At 43.5% G+C, this 20,500-nt stretch overlaps 1 protein-coding gene across 2 annotated transcripts in view; it reads left to right on the top strand.

Annotated features, from left to right (window-relative positions):
- Igsf9b (immunoglobulin superfamily member 9B) overlaps positions 1 to 6,858 on the top strand; it is a 47,767-nt gene extending 40,909 nt beyond the window's left edge. For both annotated transcript variants that reach the window (XM_026394687.2, XM_026394688.2), the window contains exons 19-20: positions 3,665 to 3,786; positions 6,650 to 6,858. In XM_026394687.2, coding sequence (XP_026250472.1) covers positions 3,665 to 3,786; positions 6,650 to 6,858 — 331 coding nt within the window. The remainder of the gene's footprint in view (positions 1 to 3,664; positions 3,787 to 6,649) is intronic.
- The last annotated feature ends 13,642 nt before the right edge of the window (positions 6,859 to 20,500 follow it).

Raw genomic sequence — 20,500 nt, 5'->3', positions numbered from 1 at the left:
TGCCATTGGGTCAGTAATTGAAATATATGGAAAAAGGGGAGACCCACTAAACTCCAAAGGCTTAAGCTCATTTTTTCAGTGGTATCCTTTACTTCCTGGAAGGAGAACTTCAGAGTTTGCAGCATTCTTATATGTTTAGAGGATTTTGGCTGATTTCAGGGAAAATAGGGACCATAACTTCTTGGAGAGCCTGAGGTTAGGTTCTGTTGCAACAGGGTCTTTTATAGGTCAAGCACAGGTTTGCTTGATAGCTTTATTCTGGGGTTAGGAATGGAGTTGCCTAATCCCAGCTTCCTGTCCAAGATATCAGCACCAAAGGCTCCAAAACCAGAAAGGTATCAGTTGAGCTTGATATTAACAGGGAAAGATGATCACCCTTGCTAAAAAAGGGAGGCATTTTGATTTCAGAGGACTTCATGCTGTTGGTAAAGTCTGTTAGAACACATTTCATGTGTCTTTTCTGTAAAATTTACCATAAATAGATTCATTTTTCCTGTCCCTCTTCCTTCCCACCTGTCCTGCTAGACACTTATTTTTTCCTCTGGCATTAGGCTAGTGTCCTGAGGTACCCAGGAGACTTTTGTCAGATTGCACTGAGTCAGGAGCTACATCAGGTGGGGAACAAGTATCCTGAAAGGACTGGAGTCTGGCTGTTTCTCAAGGGGATATTTCTTTCTCCTTCTCACTGAATCATTACTGTTTGGGAATTTTTGCCTTGAAGACGTAACTTCAGCCAGTTTTTCCCCATCTCCAGTCTATCTTACCAAGAGCACATTGGTGACTAGCAACTAGTATATTACAGGGAAGAGTTACTTCTCAGGTGTGGTATGGAAGTAGTGTTCTCGTTTTGTTGGAGCTTCTGTTTCTATTTTTATTGGGGAAATAATTTGAAGAGTAATTTAGTCTAATACTAATGAATCTTGACTCTGTTTCGTGATACTGGATTATTGGATAAATTGCTCAATCTCTCTAAACTTCAGTTTCTCCATCTGAAATGTGAAGTTATCCCTGAGGGTAAAGATTAAAGACAATTATTGTAGACAATATAGAACAGTGCCTGGCATGGTAAGTGGTAAACAGATGCAGTGTGGTAAAAATGATGATAATAATAATATATTGATTGTAATAACATCCCTCCTTCAAGCCTTTACCTGGCTTGAAGAATCCATAGGAATTTTCAGGGTGCCCTATACCAACTTCTCACCAACAGTCTGTATTCTGACCTCACTGAGAGCGACTAGCTTGTGGTCGGGCTGGGTTGGTGCTGACGTACACTCCTACCAGTCTGCTGGGCACATGGAGAATGGATGCACTCACTTTTTCCCTGGTCTGGGTGTGTACGTGAGGGATTTCCTCTGTCTCCCATCTACAGTATCTCAGCAGACAAGTGAAGTTTGTATTCAGATAATGAATAGAGGAGGAAACTGCTTTTTATTTTGAGAAAGGGTTTCTCTAAATGGCCCAGACTGGCTTTGAACTTATGATCCTCCTGCCTCAGCCTCCAGAGTAGTTGGGACTATAGGTGGATACCACCATGTGTGCCAGAAACTGCTCTTTAAACCACTGCTTCTGCCCATTGACTGGGGGGTAACCCAGAACTGTGTCTAACTGTATTATATTGGAGAACACTATTCTTGCCTATTGTGTGCCTCCTCAGACTGTATATTCCTCAGCTTTATGGTCTTTCTGAAGAAACTGCCCAAGACTAGGAGATGGAGATAACTGAACACTTGGATTCACATCTTTGATTTTCCTTTTAGGCAGCATGAAGAAGCCTTGGTCAAGGCTGATAAGGGGATGAGGACAGTCTCCCAGCCTCGGGAAGGCAGGTTCCCTCCTGCCCTAGCCATCCAAATTCCCTTCCAGATGTTACTATGGTAGAAAGTCTCTCTGGGTAGACTCTGGGATTTGTAGAAAAGAAAGGAGTGGGGTATTGATCTATGGGGACTTGGGAAAAGACCCGACTTCTGATGTGAGTCAGACTACTACTATTATTTCATGTGACACCTGTGGGCTGCTTAGCACTACTGTCAGGAAGCTGTGGAGAGTCAAGAAAAAAGTTGGCTCTTGACTTGAACTTTGAGGGGGCTTCTTGATACTTTATGTGCCCAAAGACTTCAGAATGGTGACATCCATCACAGAAGATGGAGGCCACTTCATTGCCAATTACTGCGGCAGAGACCAGAGGCTTATCGACAATGAATCTGTAAGTTTCCTCTTCCCTGGTGCTCATAGAGACATCTGATGTTGGGGAGATGGGTTTACGGTCTTTTCATACCTCTCTCATTGTTTTTCTTTACTTTTTTTTTTTCTTCTTTTTAACTTCAGATGGCTTGCTGACCTTTGGGGACTTCTTTGGCCCTCCCAGTGTTATCTGTCTTTTGATCAGGATTTATAAAAAACATGATTGTGATGGAGATGGGGGAGGGAGATGTGAAGATTGAGGAGGGGAAGAATGTGAGTCACCTCCGCTGCCACCATGGTCCTAAAATGTTTCTACTTCCTTGCTCACGAGCTAATACCAGCGCTGTGGGAAGAAAGAGCGTCTTCTTCTCTCTCTTTCCCCCTTTATTTCTCAGGCTCCAAGCTGGCTTCCTTTGAGAAGAAATGACATTGATAAATATGTCTTGATAAACACATCTTCCAGATTTTCTTCAGTTACGACTTATGAAAATTCTCTCTAGTGGGCCCAGATGGTCACACACTGCTCTCCTCTCACTTCACTTGGGTCTCCTTGATTACCTGGACTGCATAGGCTCTGGTTAAACAGTTGCCTATCCTTGCCAGGTAGTCAGTCCATCAAATAAATAACAAAATCCACCTCTTTCCCATACCTGGGGTGAAGAGACCTATGTACGTGGTTCCTCCCTCCTAACCTCAGTGTCTTTGTTAAATCTTAAAATGTAGAATTCACAGGATACTTATTACAGACAGTAAGGGCTTTGTGAGGCTGCAGATTTGAATACCCTGTCATAATCTACTTCTACTCTCTTCTGTTCTCTTATAAGATGAAGGAAATCAGCTTAATCTGCAGAGGGTCAACTACATATTCCTGCTGAAAATGTTGCTTTGTGACCATTATTTTTTGCTATTTGCTGCAAGATTCTGGCTCAATATTGCAGACAGAGGGGAAGCTACCCAGTGCAGTTGGGTCTTATGGAGCCTCCATCACACTGGGCATTGGGCTTCTTGTTTTGCCCTTCCATTTTCTAGAGATGGAGGTCAGTTAATTGGGATTAAGAATTGCTCACCTTCTGCTTAAAACTGTCCTTTTACTTTTCAGCTAAAGGTCTTGATTGTGCTGATTTCTAGGAAATGTGGACGTTGAACCCACTTTTTCTCTGACATTTACTCATCCCAGCCTGAGTCATGTGTGATGGGGCTTACGATTAAAGTCTCTCTCTCTCTCCCTTTCTTAGGGTCTTCTGATGTTCTACAGGTTTCTTTCCTGAGATAGGCCACCTGGTGCTGGAGCTTTCTACTGGGTTTTCTTCCTTCCAGGAGCAATAGAAAGGCAGGTGTCAAGGAACCATTGTGGATACCTCGGACTCTGTAGCCCTGGGCTCCATCCTTCTATGGGCCGGCTCTTTGGCTTTCTTCCAGCCCTCTTCCAAAGCTCCCTCAAGTGGGAGCTGACCTGTACCTCTCTAATTGTCCCTTTCAGAACACTTCCACCTGCGTCCGGGAATGCTGCTGCACCTGAGAGGCTGGAGGCTCTGAAATACCAACGGATAAAGAAGCCCAAAAAGTCATCCAAGGGCTCTTCGAAGTCAAAGAAACGATCCGGTAAATGGTGGGAAGCACCTGCTCCTCTCTTTCCACCTTTTCTATTGTCATGAGGATTGTCAGTTGGGTCCAGGATTCCAACCTTGGGTTTTCTCTAGAATCAAATTCGTTAGCTTCTCTTATTCTTGGTTTAAAAAAATTTTTTTTTTTTAATATTCATTTTTATGTGATGCTGAGGATTGTACCCAATGCTTCACACATGCTAGCCAAATGCTCTACCACTAAGCTATAGTAGCCTCGGCCCTCTTGATTTCTTTTGAAACATTCATTTTCAAGTAATACACAAATGTAATTTTCATCTATAAAATGAGAAAGATAAGGTTCAAATCTGACTGCCCCCCTCACTCGATTAATTTCCTCTCACCTAGGAAACCACCACTCTATGTGTCTGCAGAGTATTTTCTGTGCATGTAGCTTTGGAACATATAGCTCATTGTTTTAAGGTGTTTTTGAATAACATAAATAGCACTGTTTTTTTTTTTCCATTTTATAGCATACTGTGCAAATAGACCTTTTCCTTATGTATTTTTCCTCTAAAATTTCAAGTCTTCTAGTTAACACAGGAGTAATGGTGCTTAGATTACATGTGGCATGGACCAGCCTCTACAGGTTGATCAAACTTTTCTCAGTTACATCGAGTAAAGTCTCATTATCATGTAAAAGGCACCTCCATTGAAATATGTCTAATGTTTATCCAACAGTGAAAGGTAGCTTCTAAAATAGCACAAAATGACTCAGTCCTCCTTCAGAAAGTTCCTTGAGATTTAGCAAAATACTGTTTCTACCAATGTTTAAGAATGTTGCCGTCAGGAAGAATGCTCAACAGTTTCTTTGCAGACCTTTGATCACTACTATAGAGCAACTTCTTTCATAGATAAGATAATAGAAAAGTGTCACAAATGTGAAGCCATCTGAATCATTAGGATATGGTGATTGATGATCTATCCCTTAGCCTTGTGTGGTGCTGGTTTCCTATCAGTTTATAGATGGTCATATTGACGTTAAAAAAGAAAATTTGAATTTTCAAGGTTTAGGGGAGAAATCAGACCCCAAAGCTGAATTTGTGATCTGTTTAAACCCATCTTTTTTTTTTGGTGTGTGTGTGTGTGTGAGTGTGTGTGTGTAGTCAAGTATCACCTAACGATATTCTAAGAAATTCATCTTGAGGCAATTTTGTCAACTAAAACTGGGATGGCTAGGACATCACTAGGTGGTATCTTAAGGGACTATTGTTGTACATGTGGTTCATTGTTGGCAAAAATGTTGTTATGTAATACGTGATTGTAAGTTATAATAATAAACAAAATTTATTTTCTTATTGCAAAGTAAGCCTTGTCAGATTCTCTTGTTCTGATGATGGTGGACCTGGAACCTGTTCTATGCTGACAACTCTCATGTCTGTCCTTAGCCCAGATCTTATCTATAAAGTCAAGTTTTGTGTTTCCAGTTGACTGTTGAACATGCACTTGGATGTTTTAGAAACTTTTATAATGTCCCGTAGAGTTATTGATTATTCTTTCCAAAGTAGCTCCTTCCCACTTCTTCCTCAGTTTAGTAAATGACATTGGCTTTTTACCTGGATTCTTCTTTTACTCTCATGGCTTATACCCAGTTCCTTTGGTAAGGTCTGTTGGCTCAACCTTTATAACATATCCTGAACTTGGCCAGTGTGTGCTGTATCTACTGCAAAAATTGCAGTCTGCATCCCCCTCCTCTCCTGCCTTGACTGTTGCAGTACCTTACATCTGGTTCTCCTGTCCTACCCTCACTCCTTGTGCTGCACATAGCAACCAGAGTGAGTGTTAGAGGACAGAACAGTTTTCTCTTTTTCAGTGGTATGTGGGTACATACATGCACACATTTGCTTCTGGTTAAAACCTGTCAGAAGCCTACCCCTTGTAACCAGAACAGATCTCAATCTCCTTCAACACTCCTGTCAGTCTTACTGGGCTGTGGAACATGCTACATTTGCTCTTAACTCAGAACTTTTGCACTGGCTGTTCCTTGTGATGGAATAATTTTCCTTTAGGTCTGTGGAAGTCTTATAATTGAAGACTCAATTCAAGTGTTAAACCATTAGGGAGCAGAAGCAGTGCCTCAGTTGTTTGTTATCACAGGAGTGCTTTATCTTTCATTGTTGTACTTATGGCATCTGAAAATTCTGTTTCTCTTTCTCCCAACCCCCATACTGAAGTATAATCCTATAGAAAGCAGGCCTTTCCCATTGTACCCAGTTCCTTTGGTAAGGTCTATTGGCTCAACCTTTATAACATATCCTGAACCTGGCCAGTGTGTTCTGTGTCTACTGCTAAAATTGCAGTCTACATCCCCCTCCTCTCCTGCCTTGATTGGCCATGAGGCAGAAGAGTGTCCCTGGCAATATAGGAAGGGTCCAGGCCTGAATCTATTGCAAATGATTAAAATCAGTGTAATGTTCATCACTGTTTGAGGTAGATGCAAAAAATGTATTGTGTCCCAGCCCATTCTTAGAAACCCTGATTCCTGGTTGCTACAATGATACTTGGTACCCTATAGATAATGCCAAGGAAATATTTGTATATTGATTCATGAGATCTATGAATTTATAGAAGGAAAAATCATATCTATCCAACTTTTTTGACTCTCATTATAATGAATAAGGTCAGGTTGAGCAAGGTCAGGTTGGTTGTTGCCTTAGCAGTAAAGAAGGTGGTTTCTCTTTAATTCAGTCTCATCTCTAGTACACTCGGGTGATTCCTTTGTTTCACTATTAGAAACTTAGCATATATGTCCTCGCTAGTGCCAAAGGTGAGTGCATGAGGCTGCATTCTTCCTTTTCACCTCCTTTCTCTTTTCTTTGGTGTGTCTGTTTCCTTCTCTTTAGACGGTTCTGCCTCCCAGGCTCAGCAGCTTCCCAACTCTCAGGTTCTGTGGCCCGACGAAGCTGTCTGCCTCCGAAAGAAGAAGAGACACTCTCGTCCTGACCCTTTTGCCCGGCTCTCAGACTTGTGCCACCGCCAGCTTCCAGAAGACCAGACAGCAATCCTCAACAGTGTGGATCATGATGACCCAGGCCATGCCACTCTGCTATGACTCCACACCACTCTAAGTGTCCCAGGGCAGGGTCCTGGGCTGTGGGGGCAGGGAGGGACATCATGTGGGGCCTCATCCTCTGTCCACTAACACATGGCTCAGACCTTTGTCCTGTGTGCCCTCTCTCCTGCCAGAGTGGAAGTCTTCCCCCAGATCCTGGCCAGTTGGTCTTGTCCACAGGACAGAGGGCTGGGGCAGACCTTCTGCCTGTGGGTCAAAGTCAGGGAGCAAGTTGGGGACAGAAGGGCATCTGTCTCCATCCACCTCTCCCTTGATTTTTCTCGCTTCTTCAATGTCTTTGAAAGTGAAGAAGAGGAAAGCAATGGCTTTTACTGCTCTCTGCTTCTGTTTTAGTTTTTTTGAGTGCTGGGAGATGGCTAGACTTCCATACATCTTTCAAATTCCACATATATATAGATATAGATACAAATGCACATGTATGTAGTTGGTGGGTTTCTCTATGTGTATATATATGTACATTGAAGCAAAATGCTGTTTCTTTCTGTGGTCAATGAAGGAAAGAGGAGGGCAGTGGACAGCTGGGGTTTGTGAGCAGGGTTGGCTGTGAGCTGGCTGGGTGCCTTCATGTCTGTCTCGAGGGATTATTCATGCTGAAACAGGATTCATGTCTCTCAGCTAAATTTACCATTGTTCTCTCTAACTTGCCCCAACCAGAACAGAAATGGGGCCCTGCCATGATTGCCAGCTGCCTGCTTTGCAGGTTTAGCAAACCGTTACCACTGAAATAAACACAAGCCTTTCTTGCTTGGTTGCCAGGTGAAGAAAGGGTGGCCAGGCACAAGGCCAGACTGGCATCTTCTTACCTTCCACAGTTTGGCCCATGTGACAGAGGTAGATGCTGCTTTGCAGTGGCAGGCCCTGGTGCACAACCAAGCAATGGCAGGCCCTGGTGCACAAACCCGAGCTCACGCAATCATGCATCAGCTGTTCCTTTTGGTCTAGCCAGGGCCAGGAGCCCTGCAGCCTAAGGTTCTCTCATTCTGGGGCCACCTGTGCAGAGCACCAAGCTGCCTCAGCTCTATTTATATCACTCTCCAGCTCTGCACTCTCTGGAGTGTTGCTCCATGGTGGCTGATTGGCTCCTCCTTTCCTATTGTGGGAGCTAATTCTCCAGATTGATTAATTGCCACTTGTGTAATGCTGCCTGCGGCTCCTTTGCATACTTGCCACTTGCTGCCTGCCATCTCTGCTTTACCCTGGGGTCCCCCTCCACCCTGGGGACCCAAGCTCTAGTAGCATATCCTGAGGATGCCTCAGATAACTGTGTTCTGGGGTACTCTTTTCCAAGTACTCTTGAATAAAGCTTTTTGAGGCATAGGAATGGAAGTGAAACAGGGAGTAGGCAGGGGTGTGGGCCTTGGTCCTTCCTCTACCAAAATCTTATCATAGTTCAAACTAGCACCCAGAAGCTTTTTTGAGGCTATCTTCCTACTCAGATATCTCTTTCTCTTTCCATGAGATAACGGTGCTGCCCAAGAACAGAACAGAAGACCAAGAATGGGGCAGAGAGAGGAACTGTTTTCACTCTCCCCTCTTCTTGTATAGGAGGCTACCCTTTTGGCCTGGCCTAGAATAATGGAAATTGCTAGGAACCTTGAAGTATTTCCTTCTTGGTGCTACTGCCTTGGTAGGTTTGGGGACATTCACTTCTTCCCCAGTGACCTGCTTGGACATTGACCAAGTAAGTCAAAGCACTAGAAGGCTTCTGCTAGTCTCATTGCAGTTGCCAAAGGCTCGGCCCAATGACCTAGGCAAGACATGGCCTCTGAGGGCTGGGAAGCTGGTCCTTTGTTGGAGCTTCCACTTTGGGGGATGGAATTTGCCTCTGTCAGCTAGGCCCTGGTGCTTCCTACTCTTTCCTAGTGAACTGGGGACCAACCCTTGAGGCTCTGCCATGTGAGCTATACCACAGCTACAGATCATTTATGGACAAGGGTGAAGAATGTGCAGCAGATGGTGTTGTATTGCTCTGGGACTAGGCTGTGCACCCTTGGTGTGGAACCTGGACCCTCAGCTAATGCATTCTGTGGGGCATTGGAGTCCACTTGACTACTGGGCAGCATCTCTAGCAAATTGGAAAAGTAGAGTTGTGTGCCTCTTTGAGTTTTTTTTTTTTCAGAGGTGGTGCTACCACTGCCACTGTGCCACATGGGCTGCTCACTAGAGCATCTCTCCCAGGATGTGTGGGGAGCAGACCTACCTGAAATATCAGTGTGGAATGTGGGGGCTTACAGCAGGTCAGTCTGTAGTCTTTGTCCCACCGGGCTGGCCAGCCAAGGTCCTGCAATGGAAGGTGATTGCCATGCATCAGGTCTGGAGAACTATGGGATAAATTAGGCCAACTTCTTAGTACCCTCCTGGGACTTCTAGTCCCTGAGGCCATCTGGGCCTTGAGGTTAGAAAAGAAGAAGAGCAGCTGATATGGAAGGCTTTGCTTCTTTAGGATGTTATACAGGGCCAAGAGCCAAATGTTGTGGGCTGAGGCGTCTCTGCCTACAACTGGGCTTTCCAGGGGTCCTGTGCCAACAAAGGTGCTGACTCCCTTCTTTTCTTGCCTCTGCCAGTGCCCTTTACCTCAGCATATCAGACCAAATGGTGGGAGCTGTGTTTTCTGCTGGCCACTAGGTGGCAGCTGTGCTGTGGTGTCCTCAGGGCAGGGAAGAGACCCAAGGCCTACCTATTTCTCTGTGGCCTTGGACTCAATTCTCCTTCCAATGGGGGCTTCCTTCTTGTGACAGTGACCTTGGAGGCCATCAGCCTTCCTGCATCCCTGGGAGCTATTTTAGTCTTTACTTGAAGGACTGCAAAGGAAATTGACAAAATATGGTCCTCTCTGTGTCCATGGGGTGGATGGCCAAGGTGTCACACTACATGCTGGGTATGGGCACGGGCATAATAGTCCAGTTGGGAACATATGGATGCTGGGGGTGTTTCCACTTTTGGGAACCAATGTCCTTTGCACTCTGCCTTTGAACACAGCAATGACCACTCTTAAGTTTTCTAGTACTTTCCCCCTCCACTCTGTGGGAGATCACATTGTCTTCCAAACCCCTTTAGGATCTGGTAGCCTTGCAGTAGAAGTAACTCAGATAAAAACCTATTCCTGTAGCTCAGATTTTTGTCGGCCTCTTCCTTCTGCATCTTGACTGGAAACAGTGGCTGTTTCACCATTTGGTGATCCACAGAGCAGGAAGAGGATAAAGTGGCTCTTTAAGGGACATGAGAACTGCAATTTGTTTTAGGGAAAGCGAGCAATAAGAAGGAGAAGGTGGATCCTGTTTCTTGGTTGGCTGGCTGGGCCACCAGTGGAATCTGGTGTGGATTGTCAGTGTGGCCCCAGCAACTGGGAGTGGACCCTGCCTGTTGGCCAACTTATCTTCATAACAACTTCCCTTCAGAGACTGGGGGTAGGAGAGGCCTTCTCAGATTCTACTTTCTCAACAGGAAGGATGCCTTTATTCCAAAGGGCTGACAGGGTCTGCACCCTCCTATGAGGAAGGGTTTGGGTCACATGATCATGTCCTTGGGGGAAGGATCCAGAGGGGTGGATAGGGGTAAGTACTTGTTGATCTTTTTCCATGTACTCTTCCTTGATTTTTGATTTGCAATCTAAAATATTTGGGGTTGAACAGATTTCAGTTATTTATTCTCCTGCTCTTTTCATGCATAAGATACTCAGTAAGGTAAATTCAGATGTGGAATTTTCTTTTTCTTTTCTTTTTTTTCTCTACAAGGTTGACAAACAGTAGCTTCAGGAGAGAAACAGATGTCACAGAGCATCATTGTATCTTTGCCACTGCCTAGAATTTGAATCCAGAGCTGAGATGTCTGTGACTGGGGATGTTTCTTTCAGTTTTGTTAGCAAAAGCCTTTTGGGGTTCGGGGGTGGGCTGAGGGAAGAATTGTAGATAAGTACATTTTATTAATATGTAGAAAACCCTAGGAAAAGAAAAGCTAATGGTTACTCTTGGGCTTGCTTTGCTTGCATGTAAAGGAGCTTTGGGGGCACGGCAGGGATTTGGGGGGAGCAGTGGGAGGAAGTCAAAGGGCAATGATGACTGGGAACCTAGGGAAGCTCTTGGATGCTCTCAGTGAAAACCATGAGCATTGCCAGTAGTGCTCCTGGGGTCAGTCCTACCTTTTGTGTCTTCTCCAAAATAAAGTCAGAAGCAAACTCCAGTAAGACAGAGATTCAGAGCCCTACATGGCTGCATTTGTGGAGTATTTGGGAGGTGTTTTGATGATCAGTTCTCTGCTGAGTATGGTAATGATGGTGCAGGGGGACTCTAGGAAGGGTAGTTGGAGAGGTGGAGTATGGAGAAGAACCCTGATCCTTTGCCAGGTATATGTGAGGCTGGAAGGAAACAGAATGTTAGATTGGTCTGGAAGTAGGGAGTGAGGATCCAGGGATTGTAAACCCCAAAGCAGGGGACATCGAGCCTTACCATTCTCTTTGGGGCATGTGATAACTTAGTTAGAAATAATAGAGTAGTGTACACATTCCAAGAAAAAACAGTGCCTGCCTGGTGAGGGACAGGCTGCGGAGTGGTAGCAGTGAAGAGGCAGGATCAGTGGGGGAGGGGGATTAGCCACTGATTGCAGATTGTGGGTAGGGGCTGGCACACAGGCTCAGACTGGGTCTTGCTCTTAGCTGGACTTCTTTGCTTCTTCCAAAATTAGCCTCTAACACTAAGTGCCCATGTATGAACATCTTCACCATCTACTTCAGCTTTATCTGTTGGTTTTCAGGTTTCCTCAGGTCGAAAGCTAGGAGGGTTCCTTGAAATGCTCCTTCTATCACTAGCTCTTGGTCAGCAGAGAAGGAAGGATCCTTTTTATGAGCTTTGTGTGTTTGCTCTCATAAGAAGTGGTCGGTTGCTTTTCCTCCTCATTCATTATTTAAAAATGTTCACAAGACTTTGGAGATGACCGTAGAAGAGGAATGGGGCCTGGCATCTATATTTGTCATCCTTTCTTCTTGAGGTCTAGGAAATTACTTCAGGTCACGAAGCTACCTAGTGGCTTCATGCCTAGGCTTCACTTTTTCTTTTGATAAGTTAAAAAGTCACTAGTTTGGCTGAGGTGAGTAGATGAAAATGTTTCACCCTGTAATCGGAGACCAGCCAATCTTCTCTCCTCCTTAATGTCTCCAACTCTGCTTCCTTTTAGATCAAGAGGCAGAATTTAAAATCTCTTCTTTAGAAGAAATCTATAAACCAAGGATCAAAGCCCAGATTGGAATTTAGCATCCATACCAACTTTAAATAGGGGTGTCTCTTACTACCCCCTCCCTCTGACCCATAGTGAATCTGCACAGGTCCAGAGCCTTATTTCTGGACCCCTATCTATCTATACTTTCAAATAAGTCTTTCAGGAGTAAATAAAACATCCCCACCAGATGTTTTGTGCATTTAATTGTGGAGAAGGTAATTTTTTTCATGATCTTTTTTTAAGTTGATAGAAAAATTCCCCATAAATTAAGCCTGGACCGAAGCAATCCATAGTTCTTTGTAGGATAAGGAAAATTAAGCATTAGTGAAATATTGTTAATGGCTGGCTTGGCTTAGGGGAAGAAGAGTCAGGATATCTCGATCACTAAGTACTTTGGTAGAATAGCAAATGGTCATTGAAATCACTTGGACATTCTCTTCTGTAGTGGTCAGTGGCAGTAGTTGGGATTCTGAAGAGAGCTGATGACATAGTTGTCTGACTTGGACCACTTGCTGGGAAAGCTAGTTTGAGAAATTCAACTAGTGTGGTACAATTTCTTAGCTCCCATCCTTGGTCTTTTGGTTGTCTACTAAATGGTGACATGAATGAATATCTGACCTGTTTTTCTTCAGGGTCTTGAAGAAATGTGCCCTACCAATCCCATCTCCTCCTGGTACTAGGTTTCTTGGATTTATTTTAGGAACTAGGGCAAACTGTCCCTCTCTACCTCTTATACACATCAATTAGGTTCCCTTTCCTTCTGTCCCCCACTTCTATGTGGCTCCAGGGATCTTGAAATTGTGCATGGTTTATGATAGGGAGGTGGTTGGGTGGGGAAAGGAATTGGGGAGGGCACAGGGGTTGGGCTGGGAGGGGAATTTGCATTTGCAGCCTTAGAAATACTGCAAGCATGCTTTTGGGCACCATGTGGGATCTTCACATAAGTAGATGGTAAGGGCAAATGCTTGATGCTCCTCATTCTGGTGATGAGGGCATAGGGGCATTTTGCTTCTTTTTGACTTAGGGACTTATGGAACATTTTATCTGATGGAGGGGAATGAATGGTCATCTTGCTATCCTTGGAAGGGAAACTGTCAGTCATTCTATCAGTGAATATTTATAGTGACTTCCATGAACAAAGATAAGCCTGTCATGAGTTGACATTGTCCTGACTAGGTCAGAGAAGTTGGATTACCTCACCTGTCTCTCTGCAGGCACTAGGTTATCTTCCTGTTCTCTATTTCAGTGTTCCTTTCCTGGGTTCAGGAAGTAAGTGTGATGGGGTGTGCAATGACTGTGTTGTGTGTATGAGTGGGTAGTGTATACATGGTATCTATATGTTCGATGTGTGTTTGTGGCATGTATGGTATCTGTAAGTGTGTTGTATGTACGAGTATGTAGTATGGTGTGAGTGATATGGGATGTGTGTGTGGTGCATGTATGTATGCATGTCGTATGTGTGTGTAATAGATTTATAGGAACACACTGCTTTGCCTGAATAGCATCAGGCCTAGGAGACACTCTTTTTGGTTGGCTTTTTCTTTGCTAGACAACTTTTATTTTGGGTAGGAGGGTCAAATTAGTAATACACTATCTTAAGTGTATTTTTTATGGAGATTGTATATAAAATTATATAAATATATAAAACTTGTTCTATTTTAAGGAGAGAGGGGAACTTACGTGGGGGGGTGGGTGGGCAAGAATCAGATGCAATAGTGGTGACTAACAGTGGAAACTTCAGGCAAGTGGTCCATGTGGGGAGTTGGGAGTGGGTGGGCAAGAAATGCAAGCTGGGCAGGATGAGTGGGGACTCATGCCCTCTGCACACATATATAAATATGAAGAAAACCTATATAAAGTATATCTGTCTATCTTATCTACATATCTATATACCTATATGCAGTCATAGTTTGCTTTATTTTTGTACCTGTGCTTAGAGATGCTTTGAGCAGTATCACCATCCCCAGGTGGTCTGGGGTACTAGCTCATGCCTGATGACACCTCTTCTCCATCTTTCCCGAGATAGACTCTGTTCAGAGTTTCTTGGGTCTCTCTGATGGAAATATGTATTTGTGAAACAAACTTTAAAATAACAAAACAAAGAACTCTCAGAAAGGACAGGTGAGTTGACAGTTGTGGGATATATTAGATCTAATAGCTGTAGGGAATCCAGATCCACATGTCTCTTGCTACTGGAGGGGACACTGATTTGAACTATTTGAAAGGAGTGTTTGATATATAGTAAGAATGATGGAGAGTTGGAAACTGTGATTCCATCCCTGTGTGGCTATGGGTTGGTACCCAGTTCCATGGAAGGAATTCAGCTTAGTAGCTTGGAAAGTGAGAGGTTGAGATTATCTAGGGACTTAGAGTTAACACCTGTTTCAGTTTATAGCACCTGGGCTTAGCAGTTCCTGGAGGGTATGGTGGTAAGAGAGATTGTGAGGCTGACAGCTTGGGCTCAGTCTTGATGAAGAGACACCCTGATAATTATTGCTATAGATTCTTGGAACAAGTGTGAATGTGATTATCTAGTATAAATATGTCATCTCTCCTGTTTTCATTTATTTTTAATTGGAAAATAAAGTGCCATTGGAAATGGGGTGCTCCAATCCTAGGACAAATGGAGGATCAGGAACGGGAGATTAGTTTGGGGCAAGACTGGAAAGATGGGTCCTAGGAGGATCTCCTTCTGCACTCAGCCTGGGACTTAAAAAACTGAACAGTGTTTTTGAAAGAATGTGATCAAGAATGGAGCAGGAGTTCGTTTGTGTTTGAATAGGAAACTGGGTGACCTGAAGAATACCTCTTTGAGAATGCAAGACCTCACACACCCTGCAAGGCCATAGGTCTTGTAACCACTGCCAGCATCTCCTAGGTGCTTGCTCGTCCATCTGACTTTCCAAGAACTCACAGGGATATGTTTGAAGCTGGTGCAGTGCCAGATGGTGCATGCAGCCAGGAGAGACTCATAACTGCAATCTCTCAGCTCTTACTCCTGCTTGTCACTCAAAAAGGGCAATACTAACCCCTCTTTCTCAACCAAATGTTATGCTATCTAAGAGCTCTGTCCATGGAGTTTGATCATTAGAGGAATTCAAATGCCTCCACCATGGGAAAGGCTCTTTATTTACTTGGGGGTATTATGGGAAGAGTGGGTTGGTGAGAAGCTTGAGTCTAAATCCTGATCCTAGACCTTATGTGACCCTGTCATTCATGAGGGCATTGTTCTTGGCTCTCTGGGGTTACTGCTCAAAATACTTCCTGTTTTTCAAAGATACTGCGGGAAAATTGGCTCTCTCCAATAATATTGGAAGGGCTTTGATACTGGGTCCATCTTTGCAGGTGACCAGTCTTTCCTGTAATCTCCTCAGGAGGCTTAAGGAGTACACAGCAAGGTGTTTCTTGTAAGATTTTTCTGGGAGGTTGAGCAAGTGGAAGAGCAGCAAATTCTATGTCCCTTCGCAGGTTGCAACCTCTCCTGAGCTACCAAAGCAGGATTTCCATTACTATTCTTTTGGCTCTTAGAGCCCACCTCTTCTTCTCTATAGACTCTCTCCCACTTGTGGTTGTATGTCACCAGCAGAGTCAATCACTTCAGCTCACGAGCACCTTAGAGGGCTCATACTCCATGAGGCCCCAGGGCTCCTACAATACTCTGCTCTTTCTACATTGAGCCAAATGCTTGATCCTTAGAAACCTCAGTAGCACCAAGGTACATGAGATTGGGAGTCTGTACATTTCCATCCCATTCCTCAATGTCAACCAGAACCCTTCATTTTGGGGAAAATGGAGAAGACAATTGCAACTTTAGAGCCTGGAGAGAATGTGTTACCTATGTCCTTTCCTTGACACAGCCCTCAGCAAGATGGTGCAAGGGGTGGGCATTAGAGAAGAAAAGACTGCTAAGCACAGTATCAATCTCCCATTTCTTGGAACAAAGGGGATTGAGATCTGATTATATATGGAGTAAGCAGGATGTCTTGTCTTTGAACCTCTCAGTTAATTGGACTGGTAGGTGGGAGAGGTGCTCTGATGAGGCCTTTGAGGCCTACAGCTGCTTTCAGGACTCTGAGTTCCTCCATGTGCTTGTGACTTTCTTCTTGGTCCCCAGGATACAGAAGGGATACTGAATTTTGGTGCTTTCTCTTTGAGAAGGAGGTGGGGAAAAATCTTTATAGAGTTGTAGTTTTGCTACCTCTGTCTACTGTGTGGAATAAGACTGTGGAGTAGACCTGCTGAGAATTGCTGTCCCAGGGACCAGGGTGGAATCTGTCTTCGCATTGTCATCAACCAGGAGCTTGGAGAAGAGGGGCTTGTCCATTTCTCCTTGGCTTTGGCTGGGCCCTCCCACTCCTCTTTGTTCATATTGAACCACTTTGGGCAATATCAGTGTATGATGTGGAAGAGCAGGTGAGCCTACACATGGCTCACTTTCTCTCCATGAGGAATTCATCATGATACTGGAATGTGGGGGGTCTCTCCTGTTTAGTAAACTACTAATGTTGAATCCAGGGACTGGGAAGGGTAGCTTTATGGAAGATCTTCATGCTAAAATTTTTAGACTGAGGTGTTAGATGGGGAAATGGTGATCTAACACTCCATTTACTAAGTTCATATACATCAGTATAAGAAAGTTTTAAAGCTCCATTCAGATTTTGTTTTCTGTCTGCCATTTGTGGGACCAGAGATTGAAGGTGTGGATGGGGTGCACTTTCCTTGGTTGCTTGTTCATGTCCAACTTGTTGACATGAAGGGGCTATATCCTGCTTCCTGTCAGTAACTTTTGGCCTCTTTTATCATCAACTTTATCTCTTCCACCAGGAGGGACTATATCATCTGGATATATTTCTTACATTGCATACCTGGAGGTCATCATTTTGATGTGAATTTCTTTCCTCCTGTCACCCTGTGGTCTATAGACACAGAGGGTGGGGGTGAAGAGATGGTGTGGAGGAAGGAGCTCTCAATGCTTCTTCCCCAAGACCTCTTACCAACTCCATACCTCCAGATGCTTGGCAGCCTCTTGCTTTTATTTCTTCTTTTCTAACAAGTCTGGATAAGACTATCAGTTTCGTCATGAGATTTCTTGCTCTCATTTCGAACTTTTTTCCTTACTCAACTTTTTTTGGGGGTTCCCCCATCCATGCCAGATCTTCTTGTAAAGACCATTCAAACCTCATTTTCATTTCTTGAATGTTGAGTATTACAACATCACTGCGCTAGGGTGCTTTTTGGTGCTGTTCCTGAAGATGCCAGCTGGACAGAACTGCTTTTGTCCTACTGGTCCCTTAGATCTTGCTGTATTTTATCTTCTGTGAGTTTTTTTTTCCTCTAGGGATTTGGGGTGGGAGATTTAGGGGTGGCTTTTGTGTTCTCTCTCTTTATGTCTTCTCTGTATGTATGGATTGGTTAAGGTCAGTTACCATGGGCAGCTGACTTTGTGATATTGGTTGGCTGACTTTGGTTCCAAATTAAAGACAAACCAACAAATTGTACAGCTGTGCACAGAACACCTCTCTGTGTGAATTTGATGGCAACTAGAGGCTTACTTTTTGAACTTCAGGTATGTAACTCAAAAGTAAATAAAAACTATTTTTTCAGTAAGCTTTTTTTTTTCTTCTAAAAGGTAACATAAAAATCAAACTATAAGAACATTAAATCGGTGCTGTACCAAAGCCTTATTCAAACATATTCTACACTCTGTATAACCTGTCTCTGCGGAGCTCCCTGCTCCATCACCCTGTTCTCAAAAGCCTGGGAATGCCAGCATGTGCCAAGCCTGGGGCTGGGTCTTAGGGACCTGTGAGCCAAGGGGTCCCCTGGGAGTAGAGGATGATGGTAAAGATGGGGTACTATTCTATTGAGCAAATGCTGAAAGAGAACCAGGCATTTGTGAGTGTGTGTGTGTGTGTGTGTGTGTGTGTGTGTGTAGTACAGGTGCACATGTGTGTGTATGTGTGTGAATATGTGTGTGTGTGTGTAAGATTACAGGTGCACGATGCCAAAGTGAATGTGCTAACTGGGGGCTTGAAAGGGAGACCCAGGTTGGCCCTGGGAATGGGGCAGTTGTGGGAACGAAGGGGGACATGGTCTCTTCTGTTTCCCACATCCTTCCCTTTTTTCTCGGTCAGGGAGTGGAGGTGTATTAGAAATAGCTACACTCTCAACCAGGTGCTTTTTCCTCAAAATATTCAAACTCTAAGCATTTATAAAGGGCCCATCCTAGGGGCAGGTACCTCTAGCCACCAAATCACAGACATCCAAGACTAGAAGGAACCTTTCTTCTCCCTAACCCTTGCTTGGTTTCTTGGGGAAGAAAGTTGCTCCAACAGGATGCCTGCACCTTCTGTTCCTTGACCTGGGGCCTATTGTAGCTGCCACCTCTCTCTAGGCTGCCATTTGGCTGTCCTACTCCTTTCCAACCCACTGAGAAGACCCCACTGGAGATGACCCATAAGCCACACCTGCTCCATGGCCCTAAGCAATAATTCCTGCTCTGGCTACCAATGACAGTGATTCCTTTGGCCTTAGACTTGCCAGTTAAAGGTAATACCCCAAACTCAAGTAGGGAGAGAATTTACAGTCTGCCTTAGTTCAGGCTGCCGTGCCAGGCTCCACTCGCTGGTATTTTCAGGCTTGCTGAATACTATCCAACTCATCGCCAGTAACACTGCATGTTCATATCCTGAATTAAAAGTCAAAATGAGCAAACAAGTACATAAGCAAACAAACAAAAGGGGAGAGAAGAAAAAGCCACATCAAATGACCAGATGTGTAGCCAGTGAAGGTAGCCCTGGGAGTGTTGCAAGTTAAACTGATTAAAAGAAGTTTAGTATTTAATTGCTCCTCATGTAACATTACTCTGCTTCAGAAATGTTTTGTATTTTGATATAAATAAACATTTGCTAAAAAAATTCATTTTCTAATTATTGTTTGTACCTAGGAAGTATTTTCTGATGTTACCTGATTTCACTGCTGGCCCTAGGTCTCCCTAATCAACCCTTTGTAAACTCATAGCTGAACAATGATTCTGAGAAGATTTAAGGCTTAGAGTTAAAGTAGGTACTCTTCATTCATTGCACAAATATATGCTGAGGGTATATTATGTGTGAATCACTGAAATGTTCTCTTGGGATCCACCAGTAAAGAAAATCGACAAAGTTCCTGTTCTTAGAGGATGTATATTCTAATGGTAGGGGGAACAGGTAATAAATGATTATTGCAACAAGAAAATTACATAGAATGCAATAAGGTGGTCAGTGCTTTTGAAAAAAAAAATCCAATTGGATCCGGAGCAACTGATGTCTAGGAGGAGGGAGTTGATTGGAGGCGAAACAGGAGTGATCGGAGTGGGATTCACCAGGAAGGTAGTACTTGAGCAAGAACTGCAAGAGGGTAACCAATTTTAGTGTTGAAGGTATATTTTATAAACCTCTTTACTTTGTAGCCTTTTTACAATACCTGAAATCTTTTCTGACTCTGCAATGATGTGATGAAGTCATTTTCTGATTTGACTCCACCTTTGTCTAAATGAGTCCTCCAACAGAAAAATTTCATATGCTTTGAGTCAAGGTTAAGTGACTTCTTGCCATTGAACTGTGTCTTTTCCTTCACTTGAAGGGATTAGCAGCCTTCGCCATTTTATTCTCCAGGGTGGTGTGGTATAGTCGCCTGTCTTAATTGAAATCCTTTCCTTCCCTGACCACATCATCATTCTCATTTGTTAACGTCCTATCTTCTGTCTAGGCACTACCCCCAGGCTATCAACTCTGACTATGCTTACTTCTCATTTTATTTGGGATTTTGTTGGAGGGGAAATATACTGAAATATGATCTTTTTATGCCTGTTGTTCCAAGTGAAGAAAACAAACAATAAAAAAATAAGTCCATCTACAAATTTCATAACATCTGTTATGGTTAAAAAGTCTGCATATAGAACCCCTAGAAACTGTCAGGTGGAGATGTTATACCATGGGAAACTTCTAGAATTCACAGAGCTTTCCTCTGCTTCAATTGGCAGTCACAGTTCTCATTCTTAACTCATTTCCAGTTCTTCTTTCCTCTGTCTTTTTATTACCAGGTCATAATGAAAATACACATTTTTTGTTTCTTATACACTTTGACCTGAAATTTTTTGTATTTCTTTTAAAAATTTTTTTCTTTTTTAGATGTATGTAAAGTGAATTTTGACATATACATACATGGAGTATAATTTATTCTAATTAGGATTCTATTCTTAATTTTTAAAAACTGATACATGGAGTGATTTGCTGCCTCACTTTTATACAAATGAACACGGCCAACATTGCCAAACCCATCTTATGAACGTGAAGTCCTGAGTTTCACCCACATCAGGTTGTGAACCCCTGGGTCCTCCCAGGAATAGGTCTTTTACAGGTGAGGTTGT

The sequence above is a fragment of the Urocitellus parryii genome, chromosome 4 (genome assembly GCF_045843805.1).
Source record: "Urocitellus parryii isolate mUroPar1 chromosome 4, mUroPar1.hap1, whole genome shotgun sequence".
In the NCBI taxonomy this organism is placed as follows: Eukaryota; Metazoa; Chordata; class Mammalia; order Rodentia; family Sciuridae; genus Urocitellus; species Urocitellus parryii.
Note: the sequence above shows the minus strand (reverse complement) of the source record. Positions and strands in the feature narration are given on the sequence as shown.